This window comes from Anguilla rostrata, chromosome 16, assembly GCF_018555375.3.
Source record: "Anguilla rostrata isolate EN2019 chromosome 16, ASM1855537v3, whole genome shotgun sequence".
Lineage (NCBI taxonomy): Eukaryota > Metazoa > Chordata > Actinopteri > Anguilliformes > Anguillidae > Anguilla > Anguilla rostrata.
In genome coordinates, this window is record NC_057948.1 from 3,790,331 (window position 1) to 3,803,276 (window position 12,946).

Below are 12,946 nucleotides of genomic sequence, written 5' to 3' on the forward strand. Positions count from 1 at the left end.
ATGAAATTAATATGTTTGCAAATCAGATAAGTTCATCACATGGAAAGGGTTATTAGAGCCCAGTAATTGCCTTAGATTATTGTGGATTAGTCAGAATACTTTATGAACTTAATTTACACACCCCCTCCCTGTTTTTGTGTGTACATCTCAGGAATGCGTAGGTACATATGTATCAACTGTCAAGGTGAACAATGTCACAAATAATTTGTGCGTGTGTTTGTGTGCGTGCATGCGTGTTTGTGTGTGTGTGGTCTCTCCACAGGCTGGGTTGGTGTAATCTCACAGAGGGCTACTGTGATGTTCTGGCCTCAGTCCTGCGTTCTCCTCAATCAGAGCTGAGAGATCTGGAGCTCAGAGACAACGAGCTGCAGGATTCAGGAGTGAGAGCGCTCTCTGCTGGACTGGAGGACCCACACTGTAAACTGCAGAGACTGGGGTGAGTACAAACACAAACCCCTTCAATAAATTAAAAATAAATAAATCTAAATTGAAAACAGACACTCAACAGAACTGAAACAGCATGTTCCTGTTCTTCCTCTTGGTAGAATTTGACTACACAAATGAATTAAGAAATTAGTCCTGTTTACTGAACTGTAGTGGGGTGTAAACTCAAATGTGTTTGATAATGACTCATTCCACATTCATGTCATTTTAGTTTAACACACACAGCCCTGTTAGTTTATATTATGTTACATTACATTTATTTGCCAGACGTTTTTATCCAAAGTGACGTACAATAAATGCATACAAAAGGTAATTGGAACAACTACAAAACACAGGTCCGATAAGGTACAATACTTTGCACAGTTATTCGTAGCCATGAACACATTAAGTCCAGTTCACACAGTGAACATTACTCTGACCTAACCTATGCTAAGTCAAACTAGGAGGCATTACAAGCAACATCTAGACAATGATACAAGGCACAATAAGTGCTGGATGGAGGTACATGTGTAGAAATAGGGGGATTTAAGTGGTAGAAATTATCTACAGAGTGGTGATAGTTAGTCCAGGTATAGTCTGAAGAGATGCATCTTCAGACCACGGCGGAAGATGGATAGCGAGGGAGAGGTTCGTAGAGGAACAAGGAGTTTGTTCCACCACTGGAGAGCTAGGGTGGAGAAGCTCCGTGGTAGAGACAAGATTGAACCCTTTACCCGGATGGCAGGGGGTGCAAGGCAGTGGTCAAGTGGGCGTATAGGATTTAATCATGTGCTGTAAGTAGACGAGGGCCATCCTGTTGGCTGCAGTGTAGGTGAGGGTCAGGACTTTGATCCTGCAGTGACTGGTAGCCAGTGGAGTGACCTCAGCAGGGGAGGACTTGGGAAGGTTGAAGACAATTAATGTGTGTAAGGTGTGTAACACACTGCTATGTGTTTGACACACACAGCCCTGTTAGTTTATATTAATGTGTGTAAGGTGTGTAACACACTGCTATGTGTTTGACACACAGCCCTGTTAGTTTATATTAATGTGTGTAAGGTGTGTAACACACTGCTATGTGTTTGACACACACAGCCCTGTTAGTTTATATTAATGTGTGTAATGTGTGTGTGGTGTGGGGATGGCTGGTTTAAGCAGCCACACCTGCCCTGGGTCAAGCTAATTCGATCTGGTTAGTTAGATAATTGGTTATTAATTAGATAATTGGCCAGGCTAATTGGACCCGGGAGCAGGAGTGGCTGCACCTGTGCGTAGTGAGGTAATCAGTGCGCACAGGTTAAATCTGCCATCCCCACTCACATGGGGGAGCCTCTCTGTCATGACTGTTTTTAGATCTGCTCACTTGGCTGTAACATCTTGCCAAACCCTTGCAAATAAATGTGGACTATTTGAACATCTTCTCCCTGTGTCTCTGTGCTGGAGGGCCCCTAGGAAAGCCACTTCGGTGGCCTGTGGCAGGCGTGTTTGCCACAGTGTGTAACACACTGCTATGGGTTTGACACACACAGCCCTGTTAGTTTATATTAATGTTTGTAAGGTGTGTAACACACTGCTATGTGTTTGACACGCACAGTCCTGTTAGATTATAGTAATGTGTGTAAGGTGTGTAACACACTGCTATGTGTTTGACACACACAGCCCTGTTAGTTTATATTAATGTGTGTAAGGTGTGTGTGTGTCCTTCTCTCTGCAGGTTGTCAGGCTGTGGAGTCACACAGAGAGGTTGTGATTCTCTGGCTTCAGCTCTGTGTTCAAACCCCTCACACCTGAAAGAGCTGGACCTGAGATACAATCACCCAGGAGACTCAGGAGTGAGAGCGCTGTCTGCTGCTAAACTGGACACACTCACACTGCTGTAAGTACAGAGAGTTTCCACACTGCACCTCACACACACACACACACACACACACCTGAGAGAGCTGGACCTGAGATACAATCACCCAGGAGACTCAGGAGTGAGAGCACTGTCTGCTGCTAAGCTGGACACACTCACACTGCTCTAAGTACAGAGAGTTTCCACACTGCATCTCACACACACACACACTCACACTCACACTGATTCAAGTTGAGTTTCTGCACTGCGCCTCACACACACACACAAAAGGAGTTGGGGGGGCATGGAGGGCACTGTTCAAATCAAACCAGCGTTGCTCAAGAGGGTTGAGGATCTAGTGGAGGGTGCTGCAGTGGATCACTGCAGTAAGTAAGATGTGGTTGTTGTAGTTAGGGGTTTGATCAGGGACACAGTGATGATGGAGTTTCAGTATTACAAAGCAATGGAGAACCTGAGTGTGTTTCAGAGTGTGTGTGTTATAAGGGTGTTTTATGTTCAGTGGAGGGAGGGGAGCTATTTTTGCACATGGAATAGGGTGAGGGAATGGAATACGTTTCCTTTGTGACAGATTTGTGTATTTTTCATATGATCTTGGTTTTGTTTTTTATTGTGTATTTGTTTTTATTTATGTGATGTCATTGGTGTGTTGAGAGTGGAAATAAAGGATGGTTAAAATTCTAAATTCTGTTCTGCTGTTCTTACAGTGTGGACCATGGAGGAGAGAACAGGACCAAACCAGGACCCAGGAAATGTGAGTGTGTATCGACACAGAACACTGTGTGTGTGTGTGTGTGTGTGAGAGACTTCTCTCTTATACACATAAACACACAAACAGAAACACACATGTACACAAACACACACACACAGGTACTATCACAGCTCTCTCTCTCACACACATAATGAGGTGAATATTAATAATGATAATTAATCTCATTAATGTCTCTGGTGTGCAGACGGCTGTCAGCTCACACTGGATCCAAACACAGCGCACAGAGAGCTGTCTCTGTCTGAGGGGAACAGGAAGGTGACACACACACCGGGGAGAGAGGAGCAGCCATATCCTGATCATCCAGAGAGATTTGAGCACAGGCTCCAGGTTGTGTGCAGAGAGAGTGTGTGTGAGCGCTGTTACTGGGAGGCTGAGTTCAGTGTGTCTGAGGGGGGATGGGTTTCTATAGCAGTGACAGATAAAGGAATCAGCAGGAAAGGAGAGGATTCTGACTGTGTGTTTGGATACAATAAAAACTCCTGGAGTCTGGAGTGCTTTAAACCCAGTTACTCTGATAAACTCAGATACTCTGTCTGGCACAATAAGAACCTAACACACATACCTGCCCCCCCCTCCTCCTACCGCACAGTAGGAGTGTGTGATGATGTTGGTAGAGGAGTGTATGTGTGCAGGGTAGGAGTGTGTGTGGACCGTCCGGCTGGCACTTTGTCCTTCTACAGCGTCTCTGACTCTGACACACTGACCCTCCTGCACAGACTCCACACACACTTCACTCAACACACACCCCTCTGTGCTGGATTTTATGTGAGGAAATCCTCAGTGTCCCTCTGCTAACTGGAGTAGAGACACACACACACACACAAACATGCATGCACACACGCACACACACGTGCGCATACACACTCGCATGCATGCACAGCACACACACTCATATACACACACACACATACTCTCACACACACCCTTTCTCTCTGTCATGCACACGCACTCGCAAATACATACGCTGATGTACACTCATGCACACGCACTCACACACCCGCGCACACACACTCGTGCACACACACTCACACACTTTCTCACAACCAATCACTCACACCCCCAATCACACACATGAACACACACACCTACACACGGACACACACAATCTCTCGCACACACAAACACACACATTCACCAGTGCACTCTCACGCGCACACACATGCATGCATACGTACACACACTCATAACCGTATGCGCACACACACACACACCCTCTCTCTCTCACACACATCCACACACATTCACACAAACGGTGTCAACTCACACACTCCTCAGTGTCCGTCTGCTAAATGGAGTACACACACACACACATGCGCACACACACACACTCGAATGCATGCACACACACACACTATATATATATATATATATACACACACACACACTCATACACATACACACACACACTCAGTCACACACTCACACACATATATAAACACAAACACTCATATACACCTAGACCCTCACACACACACACAAACAAACACACGCACACACACCTATACACACACACTCACATACACACACTCATGTACACATACACACACACTCAATCACACACACACATATATATATACATATACTCATATGCACCTAGACCCACGCACTCGCACTCACACACCTACACACACTCTCGCACACCCAGTCACACACACACACACTCTCTCTCTCCCACATACACTCCATCACACACACACATACTCTCTCACACACCCTTTCTCTCTCAGTCATGCACACGCACTCACACACCTACGCACGCCCACTCTCTCACACCCAGTCACTCACTCACACTCACATACAGTATACAGACACACACATTTGCAAACGCATGCGCAAGCGCACACACACTCATGCACTCGCACAAACACAGACGTGTCAACACACACAAATTCTCATTCCCGTACGCACGCAAACACATGTATAAACACTCACATTCTCTTACCCATACGCACACACACATACTCATGCACTCACACATGCAAACACATGCATACACAAACATGCGTGCACACACCATATACATATGTATACACAAACATTCTCATACTCATACATACGCACACACACACACACATGTATAAACACACGCACATTCACAAAGGCACTCTCACGCACTCACACATACATACACTCATTCTCTTGCACGCACACTCACACACACTTTCACACAAACGCACGCACACACACATACATGCATGCACACGCACACACACACACATTCTCTTACCCATACACACACACATACTCATGCACTCAGTCATACTCTCGCACATGCACACACACATACATGCGTGCACACACACACACACACACATCTTCACATCCACAGTCACTCCCACAAACGTACGCATGCATGCACACACATTCACAAATTTACACACACAAACACACTCTCACCCAATCACACACACACACACACATACGCACGTCGCCACACTTGCAGCCTTCCTTGACCAATGCCTTACCACTGCAATTTCAGCTGTGCCCAATATTAGCCTCAGTACAGCTTAAACCCTGTACATAAGAGTATGATCTTTTAGCAGGTTCAGGTTAAGCACTCGCTGTCTAAGTATGATTTTATTTTTTTACATTTTAATACGTTTATATTGAAAATGTTCAAGGTGTGTTTATGTACTTTTGATTATTAAAACATTAATATAACATTGAGAGTAATAATGCCAAAAGATGGCAGAGTAAAATGTTTTTGAAGTAATAATTCTGTCTCCTGTATCTGCATCTTTTTTTATAAGAAGCCAGTGGCAAACTCCTCCACTTAAATGTGCATTTTACTAGTTTTTACAGTTGCTTTCATTTGTTTTCACAAGCGTTCCAATGTGCAAATTTCTGTGGACAAATGCAGCTGATAGGGAGAATGCAGAATGATCACTGCAATGTACTTTTTTCTTTTCTGTATGAGTTGATGAGTTGTGTTTCCTTATTTATTGGGTCAGGATTGTTTTTTTTTTTTTTGTTTGTCAGGATTGTTTTTTTATTTTTGTTTTTTTTAAATCTTTTGGTTTTTTCTGTATTTTCAGACAACAACTTCAATGATTAAACCTGCGTTATCAAAAATATCAGATGTGTTAGTGTTATGATTTATTATTGTGTGATGTATTGAACCCCTGTGACACAGTAGTACTTATTTCATATTCTGTATGGGATTATTTTTGGGCTCAATATGAGTAGATCAGCATGGGGCTAAAATCTGCACAGTTGAAGCAATGAAATTAATTTACAGTAGTGGAAATAAAATCAGTTATAAGAAAAGTTGTGTAGTGTCTGATGAATGCTTGCTTCTGTTACTGTAGTGTAACCAAAACTCAATACATTTTGAAAAGTCACAGTTTATTGAGCTGGTATATTTATGTTACTTCTCAGAGAAATGGTTTTCCTGTAGGATTGAACCAGGATCTGCTGCACATCAGTTGAATGGATTAGACCACTAAACCAAAATCAGGGCAGAAGTGTGGTTTGCATGACATCCAGTCTCTGAGATGTTCCTGAGACCCTGCAGTTATTCTCATGTTTTCAGATGCATTTCTAATAACCACAGTCACATATTACATTATAGTATGATATGATTGCTTTGGCTCAATGTGGAAAACTCAATTTGCCAAACTAATGGGCAAAATTCTTACCTTAAGACACAAATTTCTGTACCTACACAGAAAGTACAAAACTCTACATTACATTACATTACATTACATTCATTTGGCAGACGCTTTTGTCCAAAGCGACGTACAAAAGTGCATTTTCATGATCGTAGACAACTGCTGAACATGGGTTCAGTAAGGTACAATTACTTATTTTGTACAGCTATTTCTAGCCGAGAACAATGAACACTATCCTGGTCTAACATCTGCACAGCCAACTAGGCAGAAGAATAAGCTACAGTATTAGGACAAATACAAATTACCAAGAAGTGCAGGGATGGGGCAACATGTAACAAGTGACAGGAAGAAGGGTATTTTTTTATTTTTTTATTTTTTTTAATACAGCGTGGTGGTGGTCAGTCTAGGTATAGTCTGAAGAGATGAGTCTTCAGGCCATGGCGGAAGATGGATAGTGAGGGGGAGGTTCGGAGAGGGACGGGGAGTTCGTTCCACCACTGGGGAGCTAGGGTGGAGAAGCCCTGTAATCCCTTTGGGCGGGTGGGAGGGGTTACGAGGCGCCCTGCTGCCGCTGAGCGGAGTGGTCGAGCAGGCACATAGAATTGAGTCATGTCCTGCAAGTAGATGGGGGCTGTCCTGTTGGCGGCAGTGTAGGCAAGGGTCAGGGCTTTGAACCGGATCCTGGCAGCAACTGGTAGCCAGTGAAGTGATCGCAGCAGAGGAGTGACGTGGGAGAATTTGGGGAGGTTGTAGATGAGTCGGGCAGCGGCATTCTGAATCATCTGTAGTGGCTGTATGGCACAAGCTGGCAGGTTTGCAAGGAGAGAGTTGCAGTAATCAAGGCGAGAGGTCACCGTAGCCTGGACGAGCAGCTGGGTGGAGTGCGTCGTCAGGTATGGTCGAATCCTCCTGATGTTGTACAGGAGGAATCTGCCGGACCGTGATGTTACCTTGATGTGCTCCTTGAGGTCCAGTTGGTCATCCAGGACCACCCCCAAGCTCTTGGCAGAGTGAGAGGCAGTCACTGTGGTGCCATCAACCGTGATTGAGAGTTCACAAAGCAAGGAGGTCTTGTACGGGAAGAAGAGCAGTTTTGTTGAGGTTGAGCTGCAGATGGTGGCTGGCTATCCAGGTGGAGATGTCAGCCAGGCAGGAAGAGATCTTATCATTGACCTGTGTGGCCGAGGGGGGGAAAGAAAAGAAGAGTTGTGTGTCGTCTGCATAACAATGATAGGAAAAGCCATGTGAATTAATGACTGAACCAAGAGATCTGGTGTATAAGGAGAACAGCAGAGGACCCAGTACAGATCCCTGCGGCACTCCCGTAACAAGTGGATGAGAAGCAGAGGCAGACCCCTTCCAGGTGACCTGGTAGGTCCTATCTGCAAGATAGGAAGCGAACCAAGACAGGGCAGTCCCGGCAATTCCCACCCCAGCCAAGGTGGAGAGGAGTATTTTATGGTTGACCGTGTCAAAAGCTGCAGACAGGTCAAGAAGGATCAGGACAGAGGAGAGGCGTGAGGCTCTTGCAGTGGCAAGTGCCTCCGTCACAGCTAGGAGTGCAGTCTCTGTTGAGCGCCCGGATCGGAAGCCAGACTGGTGAGGGTCTAGCAGGTTGTTCTGATGGAAATCACTCTAAACTCACACACTCAGTTTTCACAAAACAGTCACCCCATATTAAGACATCCAAATTGTTATTGCTGGACATGCTGATTGTGAAATAATGTCAAGATGTTTGCAATCCTGTCTCGTCACTTCCAGCAACATTGCCCAGGTGAGTCGCATTGCAGCACGATTGGTAATCCCAACATAAAAGGCTGTTTTACAGCACTACATTCAGCAGTGTCTGACAACATGGAGAAGCCCAGTGCAGTTGGTACTGATGGACAGGCCGTGGTTGTGGCTGAGGTTGTGGTCAAGCAGGTAGAAGAAATATTGTTGTATCAAATTAATTTAGAGCCACAGATATTGACCATGTCCTATATCCAGGCATAACAATGGGAGAAGCTGGAAGGATTGTACAGCCAAACTTAAAAAGGTCAACAGTGGCTCCTAATATGAGTTTTTGGACTGAACATTGATTATTCAATGCAAAATGTGATACTGTAATTACATTACAGGAATGTTGTGTTGCTGTCATTTTATATTATTACAATATTACAGTGGGATATTACAGAATTACAGTACTGATATGAATATGATGCACATAAATTGCCTTGTTTTTGCGCATAGAGTACATACTGTAAAGCATTGGTCTGTTTATACTGTCCCAGTAATGCTGTTGTGTCTTTATTTCAGAGATTGATTGTGATCGATGCTGTCAGAGCTCCTCTTGCATAGATTTTTTTTTTATGACACAAGAAAATGCCATCATAAGCAGTCATGGGTAAAACGTTTTTCCAGTCTACCTGCTGGTGGCTATGGAATGGTATTCATCACTAGCTTGAAGTCCTTGAAAGTCCTCCAACATGGTTTTACAGTACCTAACTTACAACACAGGGTTGCAGCACAGTAATTTCTTGAACATCAGGTTTTATTGGTATGGCAGATTTGCCATCCTGCCATGTTTTACAATGGTAATATTTATAAAATCACTAATAAATGTTTCCATATCGTTTCCAAGTATCCTGTGAGGTTAACCACTAACTTGTACATTACCATGTTGAAAATGTAGTGTTTCAATAAAGAGGCTATGCTTGCAGTGTATTTTTACATTTAACATTGACTTGCTGCCATTACAATAATTTAATATATTTTAATGTTTCATTGTGGTGACATTATCAGAAAGCAAGTGTATGAAAGTCTTCTTACTTATCTGCCAGGCTTCCTCTCTCATTTTGGTCACTCTGGCTAAGTTTGATTGGCTAGTTAGGATTGATTTCTTGATGAGTTCCTGATCTTTAGGGGTGAAAATATGCCCTCTCCATTGTTTCCATAATTTTGTGATCTACTTAAATAAAAAACAAAGAGCACAGGTATAGTTATAGTTATAGTTAGAAGAATTTTGTTTTCATCAGTTTTGACATGTTACGTGATCCCATAAAGGACAGTGTCACCTCCCTTTGCGTCTATTTAAAGATCCTGTTGTTGGTGTAATATTCATCTCCCCTTCATAGCAGAACCGTTATCCGAGATGATTCAATCCTAAATTATCAAATCAGATCTTAATTCACGTTCATGAAATGAAGTAAGCGCAAATGTAATTCATTAGATACTTTCATAGGATACACGTCAAATTAGCCTGTACTGTTTAAGCGACATGTGTGAAACAGGGCCCTGGGTTACTGATTTAGCTGGATAACAACACTGAGTAAAGCCTGGAAGAGCTATTTTTACTTCAGTCCGTGTTATGGATTTTGGAGGGTTCTGGGTTTCACTCAGCAATCCTGATTAGTGATACAGGCCCACAGTGTCATGCGATAACGTGCCACTGAAACGACTTTCCATTGCTTACAAACATTAGCTGCATTTACCTATACCTGCCAACTCTTTTTAGCCAAAGTAAATTAAAACAGCAAGTTATGATGGATTACTCGACATGGAACTTACCCCTGGATAGATACTGTTAGCTTGTGTCCATTGCACAAATTTGTTTTGATTTAGTCAACCATCAATTTTACAGCCCTGAAATGCCTCCTTAAAAGGCAAAGGATATAAGGGGCTTGTTCACTAAGAGCCAAAGTGTATGAACTAGAAGTTACAATCTTGAAGATTTCAGTTTCGTTCTCTATGGCGGTTTTTGGACCTCACTTCCCATAGATCCAACCGGATCCAACCATTGTCGCCTGTGTGACGTCAGTCAGTTGGCACCTGGGCCACGCCAACTATAACACTTATTATTTACTGAATAAAAAATGGTTGTTATAAAAGTAATGTTATGTACATACTCATTCATTGTGTAACATTAGGCTAACTTAAGCTGTCTTTACACTACCGAGCCGGGGTTAAGATGATATGCTTGGGGGATGGGGGGGGGGGGATTTCTAATAAATGGCAGCTAACCAAAACAGTTGATTACTGGTAAAAGGTGGCTTGACACAAACATCATCAAATAGATGCAATTAGCCAAGACACCCGACTGATTTGTTTCTGAAAGTCATGCATTTTATCAGGAAAGCCCTGGTACCAGTGGCTTGCTGTAATTGTGTGATAGCTATGAATGTGTGATAGCTGTGATTGATGGCTGTGATTGTGTGATAGCTGTGATTAATGGCTGTGATTGATGTCTATGATCATAAGCTGGTGCTGAGCAGGCCACTCTGGGAGAAATCCATCCCCACTTCCTGGGCCCTTTCTGTGCTGTTTCGTGCACAACTTTACTGTATGAGCAACCGTCTGTGCTGTTTGGTGCCCAACTTTACTGTATGAGCAACGGTCTGTGCTGTTTACTGCCAAACTTTACTGTATGAGCAATGGTGTGTGCTATTTACTTCCAAACTTTACTGTACCAGCAATGGTCTGTGCTGTTTCCTGCCAAACTTTACTGTATGAGCAATGGTGTGTGCTATTTACTTCCAAACTTTACTGTACCAGCAATGGTCTGTGCTGTTTCCTGCCCAACTTTACTGTATGAGCAATGGTGTGTGCTATTTACTGCCAAACTTTACTGTACCAGCAATGGTCTGTGCTGTTTCCTGCCCAACTTTACTGTATGAGCAACGGTCTGTGCTGTTTGGTGCTCAACTTTACTGTATGAGCAGCGGTCTGTGCTGTTTGGTGCGTGGTGCACAATAATTAGTTAATAATGTGTTTGGAACACATCTGAACAGAGTAAATGAGACCTAGGACCGTGTCCGAATCAATTCACTTGCCTGCTATTGAGTATACTTTTAAAAAAGGCTGTTAAGTATGCAAAACATCTGAAACCTGAGTGTACTTAAAGTACCCGAATTAAATAATTATTTCCGTGTTTTTGCTAAGTATTTTGAGGAGCACACTATTCCGGAAATGAAACTGTCAATGAGAGCTAAGCCAAGGCATGTCCAAAGTCTTGCATGAGTTTAAAAAGTTCATTATGAATGAATATTATACACTATTACTTAACTTAATAATCAAATAATGGTCACTACTGAAGATATTTATTTCACCGCTTTACTGTAATGCTAATGGCCTCTGTAGTTTCAGTTATCATATGAAACTCTGCAAAATGAAATGAATGACTATAAGCCACACTGAAAGTCCAAAGAGAAGCAACCAGTATTTTATGCAGCCTCTGCAGACCCAGATATCCGTTTCAAGCCACTGTGAAACTGAAAAAGAGTGCAGCTTTTATGTAAAATATTAATGGATAATGTTTTATACTGTGCAGAAACTGTGCAGAGAATTTGAGTTTTTGCTAAAACACTGATAAGACAGGACCTGACACTGGAGCACTTTCCATGGTTTCCATGGTATCTTATAGCACACATGCAAAATAATTTATGGTGGTCCTGCCAATACTGAAACAACCTTTGAGGGAATAAAACTGATTATCTAAACTGTACTGCTACTGTCCTACTGTGCGTACTTACTGCCACTTACTGCCTTCATTTTGCTATTTTACTTGCAAAACATACATTGAACTGAAATTGCAAATAACTTGAAAGCTAGTATGACAGTCTTCTTTCAGATGGGACTGAAATCTGGTTAGTTTATACCTCATAAATGCCCACAGAAAGTAATGTAATAGCATACCCTTCTGTTCTTCCTGCTCTGTTGTCATGACAGCAGTAAAATTATTAAATATCCTGTTGAAAATGAGAAATTCATTTTATTTTAATTGTTTTTGAAACATCCAGTGTCCTCCATAATGCTTGGGGTAACTGGAATCACAGGCGTTTCTAATTAGTCAGGTGTGTTCTGTTGCTTCCTTATTGCAGGTATAAGACAGCTTTCAGTATCTAGTATTGATTTTAGGCTTTTGATTGCCTTTAGAGTCTGTTGTTGGTGTTTGTCAACATGAAGACCAGTGTTGTGCCAATGAAAGTCAAAGAAGCCATTATGAGTCTGAGAAATAAGAAGAAGAAAAAAAAAAGAGACATAGGCCAAAACTTAGGCTTACCAAAAGCAACTGTCTGGAACATCATTAACACGAGAGAGGTGTATAAAATAATAAAATGAAACAAAAAATGTAAATAATTATAAAATAATTGTGACTCATATGAAGATGAGACCACATTTAACGAGTAATCAATGATGAAATGCAGGTAATTCCAAAGGGCTCAAAAACGTTTTCTCCCAACTGTACATCATCATGACACTCAAAAATATCTATGACATACCACTGTCTTGACAAATTCAAAAATTCTT

At 42.5% G+C, this 12,946-nt stretch overlaps 2 protein-coding genes across 5 annotated transcripts in view; one reads left to right on the forward strand and one right to left on the reverse strand.

Moving 5' to 3' along the window:
• Positions 1-12,946, forward strand: part of LOC135242400 (protein NLRC3-like) — a 1,894,071-nt gene that overhangs the window by 1,796,597 nt on the left and 84,528 nt on the right. The window contains exons 47-49 of the mRNA XM_064313443.1: positions 263-436; positions 2,138-2,299; positions 2,983-3,029. Coding sequence (XP_064169513.1) covers positions 263-436; positions 2,138-2,299; positions 2,983-3,029 — 383 coding nt within the window. The remainder of the gene's footprint in view (positions 1-262; positions 437-2,137; positions 2,300-2,982; positions 3,030-12,946) is intronic.
• LOC135242408 (NACHT, LRR and PYD domains-containing protein 3-like) overlaps positions 1-12,946 on the reverse strand; it is a 421,399-nt gene that overhangs the window by 354,315 nt on the left and 54,138 nt on the right. The gene's annotated exons all lie outside the window — the stretch shown is intronic.